This window comes from Aquarana catesbeiana, linkage group LG04 (assembly GCF_042186555.1).
Source record: "Aquarana catesbeiana isolate 2022-GZ linkage group LG04, ASM4218655v1, whole genome shotgun sequence".
NCBI lineage: Eukaryota > Metazoa > Chordata > Amphibia > Anura > Ranidae > Aquarana > Aquarana catesbeiana.
The window spans coordinates 637,017,025-637,037,051 of record NC_133327.1 but is presented as its reverse complement, the minus strand read 5'-3'; the positions used below and the strand labels follow the sequence as shown (position 1 = coordinate 637,037,051).

The window sequence follows — 20,027 nt, the reverse complement described above, 5'->3', positions numbered from 1 at the left end:
CTGAGCTGGCAGCCCTATTTTGTGAGAAACCCTTTGTTGTCCTACACAGAGGTATGGTGGTTTTGAGGCCCAGAGTTTTTCCTTTTTTAGGGCTGGCCATAGATTATACAAATTTCCTATTCAAGTTTACCTTCACTTATGTAGTGCAAGGGCCTGCCTGATTGCATACAAATTTAAAGTGTTTAGGTTTGACTTCCTATTATATGGTTTTGGTAAATATAAATGAAAATTGTACAAGAAAATCGTATAATTTACGGCCAGCGCCTTGTATGGGCAGCCTGCTAAATTTTACATGTGATTATTGCTAGCAGCTGTTACAGCCACTAGCAATAATCACTGTGTTCTGGCGGGGACGGCTTCCCCTGCCCCCACTGGGAGAACACAATTTCTCCATGGGAGGGATTCCCCTGTTGTCTGCACGGTCTGTGTTGATGGGGGAATTGAGCGATTTTGCCGTGTTTGCAGAAAATAACCCACTCCCTTGGGAAGCAACCCCACACATGAATGGTCTCAGGATGCTTTACTGTTGGCATGACACAGGACTGATGATAGTGCTTAACAATCGGAAAGGGGATTCATCAGAGAAAATGACTTTACCCCAGTCCTTAGCAGTCCAATCCCTGTACCTTTTGCAGAATATCAGTCTGTCCCTGATGGTTTTCCTGGAGAGAAGTGGCTTCTTTGCTGCCCTTCTTGACACCAGGCCATCCTCCAAAACTCTTCTCACTGTGTGCGCAGATGTACTCACACCTGCCTGCTGCCATTCCTGAGCAAGTTCTGCACTGGTGGTGCCCCGATCCCACAGCTGAATGAACTGTAGGAGACGGTCCTAGCACTTGCTGGACTCTGTTGGGCCCCTTGAAGCCTCCTTCACAAATGCAATGGTGATGTTTTTTAATGGGATTAAGTTCATTTTCATGGCAAAGAGGGACTTTGCAATTAATTGCAATTCATCTGATCACTCTTCATAACATTCTGGAGTGTATGCAAATTGCCACCATAAAAACTGAGGCAGCAGACTTTGGGAATTAATGTTTGTGTCATTCTCAAAACTTTTGGCCATGACTGTACATTTCTTTGAGTTCATTGAGGGACACAGGTCTGACCACCTCTGTTGCCAGTGTTGAAAACCTCTTGCTGGTAGCAGTTTAAACAAAACAGTCACTGAATCCCTGTTAAAATCCCACTAACTGTTTTTTATGTAGTCTGACATAGAATTACACTTTTGATACAAATGTGTTATATATGTGCATTATTTTCCCATATGCAGTTTATCAAAAACACCCATTACATATGTATTCTTCTCCAGGGCATTCTGCAATACATTGCTTTGCTCCTTAGTTTATTGGTCTGTTATGCCTGAATGTGCTGCAGTCATGGTTCTTCCTATGTACACTATATTGCCAAAAGTATTGGGACGCCTGCCTTTACACGCACATGACCTTTAATGGCATCCCAGTCTTAGTGTGTCTATGGGAATGTTTGACCATTCTTCCAGAAGCGCATTTGTGAGGTCAGGCACTGATGTTGGATGAGAAGGCCTGGCTCGCAGACTCCACTTTATTTATTCCACAGGTGTTCTATCAGGTTGAGGTTAGGACTGGTCCAAATCATTTGGTGGAGGGGGGATTATGGTATGGAGTTTTTTTCAGGGGTTGGGCTTGGCCCCTTAGTTCCAGTGAACGGAACTCTTAAGGCATCAGAATACCAAGATATTTTGGACAATTTCATGCTCCCAACTTTGTGGGACCAGTTTTGGGGATGGTCCCTTCCTGTTCCAACATGACTTCGCACCAGTGCACAAAGCAAGGTCCATAAAGACATGAATGAGTGAGTTTGGGGTGGAGGAACTTGACTGGCCTGTACAGAGTCCTGACCTCAACCCGATAGAACACCTTTGGGATGAATTAGAGCGGAGACTGCGAGTCAAGCCTTCTCATCCAACATCAGTGCCTGACCTCACAAATCTGCTTCTGGAAGAATGGTCAAACGTTAATGTAGACGCACTACTAAACCTTGTGGACAGCCTTCCCAGAAGAGTTGAAGCTGGTATAGCTGCAAAGGGTGGGCCAACTCAATATTGAACCTTAAGAACTAACACTGGGATGCCATTAAAGTTCATTTGCGTGTAAAGGCAGGTGTGCCAATACTTTTGACAATATAGTGTATATTTCCTTCACCAGTTACAAATGCCTCACTTCTCTTTCTTTTATATTGCAGGTGGCTGAACTGACTGAAAACTGTTCCAACCTACAAAGTAAGTTGCATGATGCTGATCTGCACATCAAAACTGCTGAAGATCAAAGCTGCCAAGACAAGAAGGCACTGGAAGAGGAGGTGCATGTGATCAGGCGACTACACGAGCAGAATAGCGTGAGTGATTCCATACTTCTATTGCTACAGAGGCTGAAATGGACTGTTTTCTGTATGTGACTTGGTTACCTTTTACTTAAAGCGGGATTCCGGCCAGCGAAAATTTTTTTTTAAAGTCGGCAGCTACAAAGACTGTAGCTGCTGACTTTAAATAAGTAGACTTACCTGTCCTGGGTGCCCGCGATGTCGGCCGCCCGAGGCCGTCCCATCCCTCGGCACTCGGGTCTCGGCACCACCATCCTAACTAAGGGAAACAGGCAGTGGAGCCTTGCGGCTTCACTAACAGTTTCCTACTGTGCACGCGCGCAGTGCTCTGTGAATGGCCCCGTGGTTTTCTGGGAACACACAGTTTCCAGAAGGCAACGGGGCCGCTCACCGAGGAGCAGAACGCCGCGGAATAGGAAGAGGCAGATTACGAAGACTGCCTAGCAACAAGGGTTTAGGTAAGTTAAAAAACATTTTTTAGGATTTTTCATGCAATTTTTTTTTTTTTTTTTTTTTTAGGGTGGCCCTCCACTTTAACTGTTCTAAGGCCTTGTACACTTTAGGTTGCCACTTCAATAAGAACAATGTGTACAGCAAGCTTTTATAAAGGATCCGCAAAGCTTTTGTCCAACTATAAGCAGCTTAGTTGAAGCCTTTAAAGCACCCTGAGTGCACATACTGTAGCTTGGTACTATGTATTTGCTGGTAATTTTGTGTTCCCTGACATTCCTCTTTATACATTTGCAGTTCATTGTCAGCAATGTAACTTTAAAGATCTGGCTTTTCAATTGAGAATTCTTTGCTCTGTTTAGGCTCAGCTCCATTCAGCTACATCCCAAACTGCAGAACTAAAAGAGACCATCACGAGTCTGCAGAGTGAACTGGAATCTCAGGCAATCACTCAAAGGAATAATATTATGGAGTATGAACAACGTCTTCTTCAGACGGAGTCTATCCACAAATCACTTCTGGATGACATGGTGAAACAGGTGATCACTTTAGATCTATTCCTTGTGTAGCGCATCGCCCGAAGGAGCCGCTGGTAAATGGGCATTGCCCACCCTGCACAGCCAGGCACACCGAATCTTCACAGGCGCACTTGAGACAGGGAACAGTCCAGCAACTTTGTTTTTGTATTTTAACTGCTTCAGATCCACGGACCTACTTTGCCGGGAGTACGTCTATCGACGTCCTCCTGTGCCCGAGCAGCCTGCGGCACGCCCTGTGATCAGCGAGTCTATGAGACTCGGCTGATCACAGATCGGAGTAAGGGGTCGATCCCAACCCCTTACCACGTGATCAGCTGTCAGCAAATGACAGCTGATCATGTGATGTAAACAGAGCCGGTAATCGGATATTTTTTCTCCTCGTGCTGACAGCGTGAGGAGAAGAAAAAAAAAAAGCAGATCACCGGCGGCTCTCGGAGGGACATCAGCCCCGATCAAGGAGAGCTCCCGCCCGCTCATCTATGCCACCTGCCAGTGCCCACCAGCGCCACCTACCAGTGCCCACAGTGCCACCTATCACTGTCACCAATCAGTGCCTCATCAACAGTGCTGCCCATCAGTGTCACCTACTAGTGGCCATCAGTGCCGCCTTATGTGTCCCCATCAGTGCCGCCTTATGTGTCCCCATCAGTGCCGCCTTATGTGTCCCCATCAGTGCCGCCTTATGTGTCCCCATCAGTGCCGCCTATCAGTGCCCCCTCATCAGCGCATATCAATGAAGGAGAAAAATGACCTGTTTGCCAAATTTTATAACAATTTATGAAACATGATTTTTTTTTTTTCAAAATTTTCCATCTTCTTTTGTTTAGCAAAAAATAAAAACCCCAGCTGTGATTAAATACCACCAAGAGAAAGCTCTATTTGTGTGAAAAAAATGATAAAAATTTCATTTGGGTACAGTGTTGTATGACCGCACAATTGTCATTCAAAGTGTGACAGCGCTGAAAGCTGAAAATTGGTCTGGGCAGGAAGGGGGTTTAAGTGCCCAGTAAGCAAGTGGTTAATTTAGGCGTTAATAAACTTGGATATGGATAGGTGTATAAAGGAATGCCCACTTGACTGGAACAAACTTCTTCAGGGACACTTCAACTACTTACACTGTCTGTATACACTCCCGTTCCTCCAGCACATCACTTGCTTGCTGAAAGCAACACAGACCCAGCTGGAACACTGTTTGATGAATCTGTCAAGGCACTCAACCAGATCAAGCAGAAGCCCCTTACAGGCAGGGACCATTGGCCCCTTTGGTTGTGTAGAGAGCTACATTCCTGTGGCTACAGATCTCAGCTCCACCTCTTCAGGCACTGCAAACTCACCTGGCTGCAGCTGCTCCTTTCACTATCCCTTCTGGCTACTTTGCATAGTCCTCCCAGATGGTCTCCCTCATCAGCCACCCAGCTGTTTTCTCCCTGGATGTGCTAGCTGGCTCCTGCCCTCCTCACTCTTGCTCTCTGGACAGGATTCCTCTGCATGTCTTGAGAGGATCCTTCCAGCACCGGAGCCCCAGGTCACACTACATTACATTTTTGTTTTTGGGTTTATTTCTTACATCCCCTCTCTGTATACATACATAAGCTTTTTACAGACCTCTGTCCAGGTTCCCTGCCCGCGATGCTGGACAGTCCTGGTTCTGAACACTGCCGAAAATGGTGCTCACTTAGTGATGTCAGTGTGGTTCTCTGTAGTGTACTGTGAGTCCAGTGGGGGGGGGTTTGTCCCGGACACCATGGACTCCAAGGAAGTGAATTAAAGCACGTTGGGTGCAGTTTAACCTGAAAGAAGACCAGTACTGGACCTCAGAGTAGCAAGCCTGAGGGGGACAGTGCTGGAAAGGAGGTGTGTTATGTGTTGCAGCAATAACTGGGCAGTAGTGTGGGGGTTTTGTTTTTTCCCCCCCTTAATTTTTTAAGCTGGATTAGTCCTTTTACATGCTGTTGTTAATACAATTTGTTAGAAATTGGAGTTCTGTTCTTACCCTAATGTCTTTTTCTCAAGAAGTTAACCGTGGGTCCCAGTAGACCTATAGGCTAAACCCTGCCCCGAGATCTGCCTTAAATGGCATCCTGCAGTTGTCTGCTCTTTTACACTGGTTAAAAAGATCATATTCAGTATGTGTTTAACCATCCAGGGGACAGAGCCACATTGCTCAGAGGGGTCTCTACTATGATAGTCCCAGCTGCAGATGAGAAGAAGCTGGGTGTTCACATCATTGGGAGAAGGAGCTGCAGTGATCAGGGAAGGGTTTATTTTTTGACCTTGCGCTGATTATAGTTTTATTACATGGCATTTTATCAATCACAAGGGCATCTGGTAGGGAAAGCAAACTATGTAAGCAAATAAAGAGCGTTCTGAATAGGCGACCTCCCACCCGGCATCCTTCAAAACTCGAAGGAACCGGGTGGAAAGTAGTCAGCCAAAACAGCAGCTGCGTCCAATTAGCTGCAACCACCAATCTGTTTTTCTGACAGCAGCAAGTGCCTTCTTTCAGAATACAATAGTCAGGAGGAAAGATTGGTCCAATCCTATAGTGTATGGCTGGCTTAAGTCGTCTCTGCAAAAAGCTCTGAAATTTACGGTAACGGTTTTTATCGCAATCTGAATCACCACCAGGGAGATTCAACCTCACAAAACCTTTCAGCTGTCACTAGATCAGAAATAGAGGAGAAATTGGTGACACTTGTTCCTGTCCAAGAGGGGATTTCATTAACTTTGGATAGGCCTCCTCTCTCTTTCTGTTAAATTTTCATGGCATGAAGTATAAGGAAATGTCCTCAACTGGACAAAGACAGCAGAATAAAAATCTCCAACAGACTTTAAGCCTTCCTTGCTTTTTCAAAACAAAGTTTTAGGCTTTCAGTATAGTTTATGCAACTATTTAATTTATGTACTTTTGTTTTCTTTTAGCATAAGGAAGACCTAGATGGTTACCAGAAGAAGCTGACCTCCGTGGAAGGACTTCTCGCTGCCCAGATACAAGAGATTGATGTCTTGAAAGCCAATAACACCGAAGTGAACAATTCATTGCGTCATGCTCAGGAGCAGCTGGCAGGACTGAAGGTAAGTGTATGTTTGACATACCAGATATCTTAGGCCCCTTTTTACACCGGTGGACGGATAGGGTCCGCCTCTCAGTTTTATAGGCGGACCCGATTGGACCATCCATTACCCTCTATGGAGTGACATGTGTCTGTTGACATCTGATCTCATTCTGTCCGTTAAACGATGGATGGGGGATCAGTTCCCATCCTTCTGGGGGATCGGATTGCATGACAGCTGGATGAAAACAGACAGGCAGTCCGTTTACATCTGACTGCCCATACAGGAAAGCGGGCTGTGTCCGTGTCTGCTCTGCATAAGCGGAGCTGACGCAGACCTGTTATCTGCCTGCTCAGCAGGGATCAGTGGAGAGATCCCCCGCTGAGCAGGCGGATCCGCTGGCAGGGCATGCCAGGGTGAAAGGGGCCTTACACTGTGTGTCCCAATTCCTCAAGCCTGTTGATTTGACAGGGAAGGAGTGTGAAAACCCTGACATGACTCTGTTCTCTCTTCCTGTCAGCGAGCTGCCAGAGTTAGATTGACAGCAGTGTGAAATGCAGTAAAACCTGATTGGCTGACAGTGTTGGACTCACCCTCTCCAACCGTTGATTGAAAAAGAAAATAAGAGTCATCAATCACAGGTTCCCTCTATGTTCTAAGCGATAACAGTGTATTGATTTATTTTTATTAGGCTCGTATTGATCACATAACAATGGAAAACGCTGCAGCTTCTGAAGCCCTCAATCGCTGGATAAACTCCTGTAAACAGCTGGAACAGGAAAAAGAAGAGCTCAAGAAACACATCACACAACAAGAGGAGACCTTATCACACAAACAAAGTATGTGACTTCGTAATAATGCATAACAGAACTCCATTATAATCCTTCAATTAGTTAAAGTGGTTTTTAAGGCTGAAGATTTTTTACCTTCATGCATTCAACCCCTTATATTTACCTGAGCCCAATCTTGATCTAGCTCTCTCCTCAATGACTCGGACACAGCAGCGGGAGCAATGGTTCCTTCTGCTGTCAGTCACAGCCAGTGAGGAAGGAACGGGGGCGGGGATGAGCCAGGGATGTCAATGGACATACAGAGCAGGGCTCAGAAGCGAGCACGCACAAGTGCCCCCATAGCAAGTTGCTTACTGTGGTGGGCACTCAGCAAGGGGGAGGAGCCAGAAGCACCGCCGGGGGACCCCAGAAGAGGTGGATCCGGGTTGCTCTCTGCAAAACAATTACACAGAGCAGTGAAGTATAACATGATAGTTTTTGTTTTTATTTCCTTTAGTATCACTTCAATTCTAAGTCTATAGGATAATTGGTCCAGTGTAAGTCTGAGACCAAAGGCATCTGTCTGATTGGCTTCTTTGGACAGCTCCCTGTTTTTAACCACTTACGGACCGCCCGCCGTCGTTGTTTTACGTCGCTACTTTGAAGAGGAATATCGTTGTTATGGCAGCAGCTAGCTGCCATAACCCCGGTATCCTCTTCTTCAGCAGGCGGTCCACTTTCAGATAAAAGTGGTCTCTGTGGCGGATTCGCCGCAAGATCACTTTTATCGGCGGCGGGACAGGGGACCTCCCGCCACGCTCCGGTGCCCTCTGCTGCTTACCGGTGGAGTTCGGGTTCTTCTCCCTGTTGGGCATGGAGATGAGTGAGGGGAAGATGGCTGCCACCTGTCTTCATATCATTGCAGGGTGAAAGCGCCATCAAAACGTCACTTCCGCCCATAGCTCTTAAAGGGACTTTTTTTTTTTTCAAATGACAGTTTATTTTTTTATTTTTTTTTATTGCATTTTAGTGTAAATATGAAATCTGAGGTCTTTTCGACCCCAGATCTCATATTTAAGAGGTCCTGTCATGCTTTTTTTTTCTATTACAAGGGACGTTTACATTCCTTGTAATAGGAATAAAAGTGACACATTTTTTTTTTTTTAAAAAAGAACAGTGTAAAGATAAAAGGTAAAATAAATAAAATAAAGGGTATTTTTTTTTAAACGCGCCCTGTCTCACCAAGCTCGCTTGAGTAGCGCCTGCATATGAAAACTGTATTCAAACCACACGTGAGGTATCGCCCATGATCATTAGAGCGTGAGCAATAATTCTAGCCCTAGACCTCCTCTGTAACTCAAAACATGCAACTTGTAGAATTTTTTTAAACATCGCCTATGGAGATTTTTAAGGGTAAAAGTTTGTCGCCATTCCACGAGCGGGTGCAATTTTGAAGCGTGACATGTTGGGTTTCAGTTTAATCGGCATAACATTATCTTTCACAATATAAAAAACCGTTGTCTTATTTTTTCACACTGGGGCCTGTATTTTTTCCAAAAAGAGTGTGCTTGTAAGACCGCTGCGCAAATACGGTGTGACATAAAGTATTGCAATGACCGCCATTTTATTCTCTAGGGTGTTAGAAAAAAAAAATATATATAATGTTTGGGTGTTCTAAGTAATTTTCTAGCAAAAAAAACAACCTGTTTTTAACTTGTAAACAACAAATCTCAGAAAGAAGCTTGGTCCTTAAGTGGTTAATATGAATCACATTCCACCAGGCCTAATCTATTATAAGGCCCCTTTCACACTGGGGCGGTTTGCCGGCGCTATTGTGCTGAAAATAGCGCCTGCAAGCCGACCCGAAACAGCTTCTGCTGTGTCTCCAGTGTGAAAGCCCCGAGGGCTTTCACACTGGAGCGGTGCGCTAGCAGGATGGGAAAAAAAGTCCTGCTAGCAGCATCTTCGGAGCGGTGAAGGAGCTGTATACAGCTTCTGCCCATTGAAATCAATGGGACAACTATGGAACCTCCATCCGAGAATGACCAACCACTTACGACACTGGAAGAACTCTGCGCTGACAATGGAGTACTCCCACATACTCTCTCATTGACATACAAACTCCTAATCACACCCCCTGCAGATTTTGTTCCTCCGGGACTTCTCAAGTGGGAAAATGACCTGGACCGCCAGTTTGACATTACCACAAGAAACCACATACTCAGATTCACACATAAATCCTCCATCTGCGCTAAAATGCAAGAAACCAACTACAAAATAATTTCCTGTTGGTATAGAACCCCAGTAGTCCTACGCAAGTTATTTCCGACAACATCTGACCTATGTTGGCGGTGTCTATCAGATAAGGGAACCCTAATACACATCTTCTGGACTTGTCCAAAACTAACACATTTCTGGCAAACGATCCGAGAGACGGTCCAAAGGTTTACTGAACGTGCAATACCAGACGACCCAGCTTTCTTCCTTCTACACGCGTCAAACATACCAGGACGGACATACAAAAAAATCTGTGATTCGACACCTACTACATGCAGCTAAAGCCTGTATTCCACTAACCTGGAAATCCCCACACCCTCCCTCAATTGAACTATGGTTCACAAAAGTGGAGGAAATCAGAAAAATAGAGGATCTCATCCTCACGGCTCATAATAGACAGGAGATATTCTCCAAAACTTGGCAACTATGGAACATGTACTTATACTCAGATGAAGGCCAATCACTGAGAGGAATCACTCCCTCATCTCAACCAAGTACAACCACTGACGGACTTGACACGTCACCGACTGGAAATTCAAACACAAGTTAGACGGGAACTAGTACCAATACATATAAGTGGGGATCCCCCCCCCCTTTTTCTACTCACCTCCTACCCTCTTCCCACCCCCCCCAATCTTATTTTCTGTCTCTCTTATTCTATCACCTTTTATATTCTTTATTTCTTTCAATTTTCTATAAAATAAAAAAAGAAGTGGAACTGGTCCCAGGAGGCCACTTGACATCACAACTATGCCTTGAAGGATCACAGGTAAATCCTCCTTTACAAGGTTAGAAACAGAGACAGCAAGATTAGCACTACATAACAATGCTCTATGAGATTCAACAGGAAATAAAGAACCCACCTTACATGCACGACACAACTGACCGATTAAAATGTTTGAAGTTATGTTACAAGATACATACCTGTTGATGCATGTTATTTTCTATGTGGAATTGTTCATTTGTGGTCCATGTGGACCTTTTTCACTATATAAATAAACAATTTAGAAAAAAAAAAGAAATCAATGGGACAGCGCGGCTATACCGCCGGCAAACTTTGCGGTGGTTTTTAACCCTTTCTCGGCCGCTAGTGGGGGGGGGGTAAAACCCCCCGCTAGCAGCCGAATACCTACAGGAAAGCGCCGCTAACAATAGCGGTGCTTTACCCCCACCCCAGTGTGAGAGGGGCCTTATAGTACTGATCCTGATTAAGGCTGAACTAAACTGCAGCAAGGCACCAGCTTACCAGGGGAGGACAATGCCCTCCCCTAACTCGAATAAGTGTCCAGACTTCGTGATTGGCTGCTCAGGCCTGACAACTGCATCCTGGGAAGAGGTTATATTTTCCCCATAACTAAGAGCACTAGGTATGCACTTGGGACTCCAAAGAACCGGCATGAAAGTGAGGCAAAGGTGAGGATAAATTGGTTGGGGATGAGCAAAGTGACAAATTCTCTTGCAGTATAACTATTTATTTATTTATTTTTGATAGGGTACGAAATGAAATCAATCCCATCTGTGTCCCTTTCAGGAGACTTCCCTTCACTTCTTTACCTGTAGACATAACAGAAATGGGAGACAATTTCTCCAGAGATGTAAATCCCCTCTTAAGCAGTTGTCACTTCTGGTGGCAACTTGAAATTTTAGATTCTCCTTCTTATTCAAGTCACATTGATAAATGGAGAGAGTGAATGCCTCCAGCAGGAACACAGACCCCAATAAAAAAATTTACAGGGATTCCAAATCTTGACCACACTATCAAAAAAAAAAAAAAATAACAAAAAATATTAGCCTTTGCTGGTTCCTCTTCTTTTTTTCCCCTTTCATCAACATGCTAATAAAATGGTGAAATAAAACCTTTCCGTTTTAAGAACATGACTTATTTTAGATGCAGTGATGTTGTGACTGGGTCTCTGCTCTTCCCTGTGCAATGCAGGCAGATTATGGCTGGTGGGAAGGACTGATGGGGTGCCGTACATAGTTTCCAGAAAACCTTGCAGCACCTTGTCTTGATACTGTGCCCCTAAGGAGCCATCAGCTCTGGTGTGGGTCTTAGGAGGAGTTGTGCAAATATGACAATGCCTTAAAAAGTGGATGTCAGTCTTGAAGCATGTATTTGCATGTGGATCCTCATAGGTAATGCCCACATGTGATACTGAGTCTTCAGGATGACGATACTAATCTTAATCGCAATTGGATGGGTTAATACACTTGTGGGAAGTTGGGCCTTTTCAATGTATACACATTAAAAGAGGAGTATTCATACTTGCCTAGGTGGATGCAGCATCAGACTGATGCTGCATCTGTCCCCAGCCACTTTACTGAGAACCGAGCCACCGAACATCACAGATGACTTGGTTCTCTCACCTCCCCAAGCAGGGAGCTGCTGCCTGTCAGTCAGCGTCTCTCCTGCTCTGCTCCTCCTCGCTCATTGGAGCGCTGAGCTGTGGAGGGGCGGGGAGCAGCCGTCTCAGGCTGAGACTGCCATTAGTCCAGGACTTCCTAAGTTGGGATGACGCTGTTCCTGGACTGATAGCAGTGACGTCAGCGGACTCCAGACCGCTCTCTGCTGAAAATGGGTCACAGGGTTGCCAAACTAATTGCACTCCTGTGAGCCATAGGCGAAGCCTAGCCTAAAAAGCTCAGGCTGGACTTTTCCTCTTAAGGCTCGGTTCACAGTGCGCTGTGGACATCGCATGCAATGTCTGTGCTAAGCAAATTCAGCCATACAAATTTGTATGGCTAAATTCGCATTGCATTTGGACCAGAGTAGTGCAGGACCCTTTTTTGGTCCGCACCAAAAACGGATCGCATGGATGGTCACACCCATGAAATCCGATTCATGTCCAAGTTGACAGTTCACACTGCGATATGCAAACCGATCTGGGGGTGTCATTAACTTTGTATTGACACTCCCAGCGGTTTGCATATGGCAGTGTGAACTGCCTGCCAGTCGGGTGCGATGTGGGAACCCGCAGTGGCTTCGCAGGGTTCCCATATCATACCAGTGTGAACCAAGCCTCAAAGATGGGTTTTAATATTAAAGCCGCGCTCACCCGCTTCTAATGGAACAATAATAACGCATACAAAAACTAAATGTTCCTGATCTGTGCAACTAATTTATTTGTAAAAAAAAAAAAATAAATAAACAAAATACAATTATTAGTACAATTTAAAGTGACAATCAAAGTCCAAAGTGATATCAAGAGTGTCAAACTACAGGACATCTTCTTCTCTTGTAAAGCGTCCATGCTCAAAAGTGCTTGAGTGATGCTTTTCTTCTACATACAATACAATTTCCACCACCAACACTCCACTCCATACAGATGGTGCCCTAGCCCCAGTGGGTCCACACTCAAGCCCTTACACTTTATAAGAGATGTTCTGTAGTTTGACACTCTTTTGATATCACTTAGGACTTTGATTGTCACTTTGAATTGTACTAATAATTTTATTTTTTATATAATTATTATTTTTATTTTTTTTACGCATAATTAGTTGCATGTATGTTAGGAACATTTGGGTTTTTGTTTGTTTTTATTATTATTATTCGAAGCGGTGAACGAGGCTTTAATATTAAAAATATTAAATATTAATATTAAAAAAAACATCTACAGGATGGGGAACTGCAATCCAATGAATGAAAGAAGTGCCAGGGACTGTCAGACTGGTAAGGAAAGAACTGAATGATGATAGACATCCTGCAGCCAGGATATAAGGTAGGCTCTATCGGACTTGCAGCAGCTTCTAATGAACGCTATGAGAAGCTCACAGTGTGCATTGAAATCAGATTAAGCAATTTCAGTACAGGAAAGGAGCCTGTATAAATGTGCAAGCTGGAAGTGAAAGTTTAAGATTCGCTTTGAATAAACATTTGAGTATTAGCCCATCAGTGCTGCAGCCCCCTTTAAACATAAGTGAATGATACATATGGCACCTTAAAAAAAAAAAAAAAAAAAAAAAAAAGTCTGTTCAGCCAGCCACTACCTAAGTTTTCATACTCTGGTTTATAAAACTTTTTCTTTTTTTTTTTCTCTGTTTCAGAAGAAGGAATGGACACCAGTGCAAATGACCTTGTATCCGAGATGGAGGAACTGAAGCAGTGCTTGGAAGAGAAGACGCAGGAGGCAGATGACAGCATTGAGAAATACTGTAATCTAATGATTAAGACCCACAAACTGGAGGAGAGCAATGACATGCTGAAGAAACAGGTGGACTTCTTGAACTCAAGGCTGAAAGGATTCGAAGTAAAAGAAGAGCAAGGTGGTCCATCCTCCGTATCAGACCAGCCATTACCTGAGGGCTGTCCACTGTCCGTATCAGACAAACCATTACCTGAGGGCTGTCCACTGCCCGTATCGGACAAACCATTACCTGAGGGCTGTCCACTGCCCGTATCGGACAAACCATTACCTGAGGGCTGTCCACTGCCCGTATCGGACAAACCATTACCTGAGGCCGAGAGGAGACCCCGGAAGAGCAGGAGATCCACACAAGGATCTAGGAAACCAACTAATAAGCGGCGGAGAGACTCTGATAATGCAGGGAGTGCACCTACAACACCCCAGTGTGTCACCAAGAAGGTGAAGAAAGCACCCATTACCCTGGCAGAGGAAGAAGTATTTGAACCTGAAGGACTTCCCGAAGTTGTGAGAGAGGGTAGGTTTGGCAGGTGTAGACAAACTCATCCATACCTTGTTGGGCAGTGCTGCCGTACAGCAGGAATGTCATCCAGGGAGCCATATTTGTCCAATTGAAAGAAGGGTCATTAAAGGGCAACTCCAACCTCTTGTTCAAATAAGAAAACTTTGAACATGTCAGGTTGTGTGGTGTGTTTTTTTTTTTTTTTTCCCAAGCCTTCAACTGGCTGGTGTTATAGCTGATTACATGTGCAGCACCATGGAAACTGCAGATCAGAGGCCAAGATTTCTTAATGGAGACTAAGATGGCATACTGTATGGTTGTAGCAGTGTGTCTATGGGAATGACCTTTCTTCCAGAAGCGCATTTGTGAGGTCAGGCACTGATGTTGAATGAGAAGGCCTGGCTCACAGTCTGCGCTTGAGTTTATCCCACAGGTGTTCTGTCAGGTTGAGGTCAGGACTCTGTGTAGGCCAGTCAAGTTCCTCTGACCCAAACTCGCTCATCCATGTGTTTATGGACCTTGCTTTGTGCACTGGTCCAAATCATTTGGTGGAAGGGGGATTATGGTGTAGGTTGTTTTTCAGGGGTTGGGCTTGGCCCCTTAGTTCCAGTAAAGGGAACTCTTAAGGCATCAGCATACCAAAACATTTTGGACAATTTCATGCTCCCAACTTTGTGGGAACAGTTTGGGAATGGCCCCTTCCTGTTCCAACGTGACTGTGCACAAAGCAAGGTTCATAAAGACATGGATGAGCGAGTTTGGGGAACTTGACTGGCCTGCACAGAGTCCTGACCTGGGATGAATTGGAGGGGAGACTGCAAGCCAGGCCTTCTCGTCCTTGTCAAACATTCTCATAGACACACTCCTAAACCTTGTGGATAGCCTTCCCAGAAGAGTTGAAGCTGTTATAGCTGCAAAGGGTGGGCCAACTCAATATTGAACCCTATGAACTAAGACTGGGATGCTATTAAAGTACATGTGTGTAAAGGCCGGTGTCCCAATACTTTTGGCAATATAGTGTAGATGTGAAAGACAAAATATAATGGACAGTCCAAATGGTACCTCAATGACCCCATACCAGCACATGCTTATTAGTGGAAGAGCAAGACATGGCAAGAAAGAAATACATAAGAGCCCTTGCACACTGGGGCGGTTTGCAGGCGCTATTGCGCTAATAATAGTGCCTGCAAACCGCCCCGAAAGTGCCGCTCCTTGCATTCCAGTGTGCAAGCCCCGGGAGCGATGCGCTGGCAGGACGGTAAAAAAAGTCCTGTCAGCAGCATCTTCGGAGCGGTGAAGGAGCGGTGTGTATACCGCTCCTTTACCGCTCCTGCCCATTGAAATCTATGGGACGGCGCGGCTATACCGCCGGCAATGCGCCTCTGCAGAGGCGCTTTGCGGTGGTATTTAACCCCTTCTCGGCCGCTAGCGGGGGGTAAAACCGCCCCGCTAGCGGCCGCATACCGGCGGTAAAACGCCGCTAATAATAGCGGCGTTTTACCGCCGACGCCGCCCCCCGCCCCAGTGTGCAAGGGCTCTAATAAAGCTTCTGGATGCCGACCTCACTTGACGGAAGAGCCATTTCAGTAGCAGCTAAATAGTGATGTTGGTCTGGCTATGGAGCTTGCACTATAATTAGGGAAACACGTAGATCACCAGTTAGTTTCTTTAACGTTTGTTCTTCTAAGAAAAATAGCATTTTGGGAATTCGCATATTTTATTGGAACATTGCCATAAGATTTTTTTTTTTAACTATTTCCTGGAGAGAGCCTCCAATTGGTGATCTAGATCAGCACTCCATATACAGAATTCAGTTTATATTCGTCTTACTCAATAATTGCTTTTGGCATTTTCCAGGTTTCGCTGACATCCCATCAGAAAAGCGAAGCCCCTTTGTCGCTAGAAGGACAACTGTGCCGCTGCGGAAAAGCCCCCGCCTGGCTTCACAGAAAAATTCTCCATCCCTCTTCAGAACACACATGGACAATCTGGAGAACCTGGCTAACCTCTCCAGTCCAACACCAGGGGGCAGCAAATCACAGGAGGTGAGTTCAGTTATCTGTTAATCCTTTACTCGCAATCTACATGTAAAGACACCAATACACAAGCATCTGTATTAATGAGTACCTGTCATTTACTATATCGTGTGCATGCAGCATCTAGATCACTATGGGGGGGGGGGGTCCAGTGGGGCTTGTAGAGAGACAGATGGGTGGGAAACAAAACTATAGGTAAAGGTTGTTATGATAATGGAATCCAGTAGTTTGGGGCGGCTTGGACCCTGGAAAAGTTCAGTTCAGGCTTGAATGGGTTAAGAACAAGTTTGATGGGTTAAAAGTGTATATAGCGCTCTAGAGGTGCGGCCAGCTGTAGAAAAAGAAGCAGCTAGGGTAAGGGTTAAAAAGGCTCGTCACAAGGGGGGGGGGGTCTGTGTAGTCCTGATACAGATAGCATCTAGATCACTGCATGCTTAGGCAGAGCGATAAGGTTCTCTGTGATAGTTACTACATGGAGGGGTTGTAGCACAGTAAACCCTTCCTAAAACAGACGGTATTTATATGTCTTATCCAATCACATATCCCAAAATTACAGTATTATTCATCTCAGGCCAGTGGTTTTTGCCTCATCAGCCAAACGCACATCCAAAACTGCTGGTGTCATATACAGTCTATTATAGAGCAGGAGGTCTCCAAAGTTTCTAAACAAAGGGTCAGTTTATTGTCTTTCGGGGGAGGAATAGTTCCCCATCATTGGTGTCAGTGGGAGGAATAGTTCCCCCCCCTCATTGGTGTCAGTGGGAGGAACAGTTCCCCCCTCATTGGTGTCAGTGGGAGGAAGAGTTCCCCCCCTCATTGGTGTCAGTGGGAGGAATAGTTCCCCCCCTCATTGGTGTCAGTGGGAGGAAGAGTTCCCCCCCTCATTGGTGTCAGTGGGAGGAAGAGTTCCCCCCCCCTCATTGGTGTCAGTGGGAGGAAGTGTTCCCCCCCCCCTCATTGGTGTCAGTGGGAGGAAGAGTTCCCCCCCTCATTGGTGTCAGTGGGAGGAAGAGTTCCCCCCCTCATTGGTGTCAGTGGGAGGAAGTGTTCCCCCCCCCCCTCATTGGTGTCAGTGGGAGGAAGTGTTCCCCCCCCCCCCTCATTGGTGTCAGTGGGAGGAAGTGTTCCCCCCCCCTCATTGGTGTCAGTGGGAGGAAGAGTTCCCCCCCTCATTGGTGTCAGTGGGAGGAAGAGTTCCCCCCCTCATTGGTGTCTAGTGGGAGGAAGAGTTCCCCCCCTCATTGGTGTCTAGTGGGAGGAAGAGTTCCCCCCCTCATTGGTGTCTAGTGGGAGGAAGAGTTCCCCCCCTCATTGGTGTCTAGTGGGAGGAAGAGTTCCCCCCCTCATTGGTGTCTAGTGGGAGGAAGAGTTCCCCCCCTCATTGGTGTCTAGTGGGAGGAAGAGTTCCCCCCCTCATTGGTGTCTAGTGGGAGGAAGAGTTCCCCCCCCTCATTGGTGTCAGTGGGAGGAAGAGTTCCCCCCCCTCATTGGTGTCAGTGGGAGGAAGAGTTCCCCCCCCTCATTGGTGTCAGTGGGAGGAACAGTTCCCCCCTCATTGGTGTCAGTGGGAGGAATAATTGGCTTGAAAAAGGGTGGGCTCGGGGTGCCAAGCACTGCGCCCCAAACCCACCCACTTGCAACACTAGCAAATCAATATTCCTTATTCTATTGCGGCTTCTCCTCCCGGCCAATTGGGACAGGAGGCAGGTCAGGTTGGCCGGGAGGAGAAGCTGAGGAAACCGAGGAGGGGCTGAGGGCAGGGGGGGTTGGGGGGGGGGGGGGGCTCGCGGCGTGGAGGGATGAGTGCTGGGGGGAGCTGTTAGCACCACTGGTGGTTATATAACTAAATATTATTTCAGTGATTCACAGGAAAGCTAAGTCTTCAAGCATTTTTCAGTTTATACAGTAAATGTTTGAATTTGCAAAGAAAAATGCAGACACTGCTATTTTTTGGAAAAGGTCTAATATTCCTTTTTCTTCACTTTCTGTAAAGTAATAACAAATTTGAACCATTTATCTTCATGTTTTGATTTGGAATAGACTGTGCAGTGTTCCCAATGCATTTGTGTGTATGGCGATAAAAGTTATTATAAGGATTTCAATCTTTACTCACGTTTTTAAACACACTGCTATTATTTTTAGCACAACTGTGCATATATATATATATATATATATATATATATATTTAATGCAAATCTAAAGCCCCCCCCCCCTTTTTTTTTCTTCTAACATTCACATTCTATGACATCACAAGATGGTGGCATTTAAAATAACAATCAATATACTACTCCATTAAGAATCTACATTAATACTATATTCGTATTACAGACAAAGACTAAGACTCTGGAGGCCATCGTGATGGGAGGCTCTGGGCCAGCAGACGGTCAGTCCCCTCTTTCTACCCACAACAAGATGAAAAGACGCCTATCTGAAATGGGCACCCCAGGCAAGATGGACACGGCGGCTGTACACGATGACTCAGAGGAGGAGGGGAATTGCCAAGTGCAGTAATATTTATACATTCCAATACTATGACATTGCTGTGCCCGGGCAGCCGCACGCAGACTGACTGATAATCCAGTTTTGGATGGAACTGTTTGCATTACTTTAAAGAAGAATACACATTCTGACTACATGGGCCCAGCCCAGCAGCATGTCTGTAAAAATGAAGATATTTCTTTTTTATACAATTTTTTATTTATCTGTTGCTTCCTTGTTTTAAAACATTAGACTTATTCTTCAAAACTTTGAACTTTGATGGCGTACAGACTGCATTTAATTTAAGCAGTCAAAAAGATTTTAATTTCCTTCAATTTGTTACTTTTCCCACGTTGCTCGTACTCCTAATTGACGGCCATTCTTCACAGATTCTGCACTGGAGAATGACCGTTTTTATATTTATTTACTGCCCCCTGCAGGTGAAGTCAGGCACTGGAGTTACCCGTAGCATGAACCTTTCTTTAGCCTAGGTACACACTTGTGCAGCCCTGCGAGCCACGTTTTGTGCAGACACGGTAGCCCATTCATTTCAATGGGCTTCTCTGCTTCCCAAAAATGCACCTTTTCTGAAAATGTGGCCCACACAAAAACTGCAAATGCTGTACAGTTCCCAGTGCGGGAAGCCGTGTTGCAGCTTCCAGTGTGTGGGGGTGCTGTCATTAGGATTTAATGGCACCCCAAGCATCTCCTGAGCGGCAGTGCATTTTTCTGTGCAGGTGGCTGTGGGGACAGGTGTGGTCCTGCAGCGGCAACCACCCACACAAGTGTGCACCCAGTCTTGTAGAAATACAAGGGCTGCCATTGATGACCATCTGAAATGACTAGCTGCCATGCTGACCCTCTGGCTTCATTATTTTTTAATCCTAGAAAGGTTGCATATTATGTGCAATTTTGTTCTGAAATAGTAACTCAGTGTGAGAGGCTCAGTATGACAGCCAGACAACTAGGCATTGTGGAGTGAGAAGTAAGCAAAAGTAGCCTCCATGCTTCTATCAGGAAATGTTTCCTTTAAGCTGACCATACATTATACAATTATTTTATTCAATTTCCTTTAGCTTTACCTTCAACTATGTAGTACAAGGGCCTGTCTGATTGCATGCAAATTGAAAGTGTTTAGGTTTGACCTCATATTATATGGTTTTGCTCAATCTAATTTGACAAGAAAATTGTATAATGTATGGCCAGCCTTAGGGCTCATTCACACCAGATGTGCTGGGGTGAGCTTGTGAGTGTATTCCCAACCCTAGGTAACCAAAAAACAATCCATATGAATTCAGTTTTACACCAGCACATTGCTTTGCATTGCATTTGCCAAGTTTTAAAAAAAAAAAAAAATAAAAGTTACAAGTAGGCACTACTTTTTTCAAACGCATGCAAATGCACATAAACACAACGCTTTG

The 20,027-nt window shown here is 45.3% G+C and overlaps 1 protein-coding gene across 1 annotated transcript in view; it reads left to right on the top strand.

The window, feature by feature from the left end:
- The window catches only part of CENPF (centromere protein F), a 65,494-nt gene that overhangs the window by 44,910 nt on the left and 557 nt on the right, over positions 1 to 20,027 (top strand). The window contains exons 14-20 of the mRNA XM_073628384.1: positions 2,221 to 2,373; positions 3,171 to 3,347; positions 6,270 to 6,422; positions 7,093 to 7,240; positions 13,493 to 14,107; positions 15,950 to 16,137; positions 18,457 to 20,027. The exon at positions 18,457 to 20,027 is cut by the window's right edge and continues 557 nt beyond it. Coding sequence (XP_073484485.1) covers positions 2,221 to 2,373; positions 3,171 to 3,347; positions 6,270 to 6,422; positions 7,093 to 7,240; positions 13,493 to 14,107; positions 15,950 to 16,137; positions 18,457 to 18,639 — 1,617 coding nt within the window. The 3' untranslated portion in view covers positions 18,640 to 20,027. The remainder of the gene's footprint in view (positions 1 to 2,220; positions 2,374 to 3,170; positions 3,348 to 6,269; positions 6,423 to 7,092; positions 7,241 to 13,492; positions 14,108 to 15,949; positions 16,138 to 18,456) is intronic.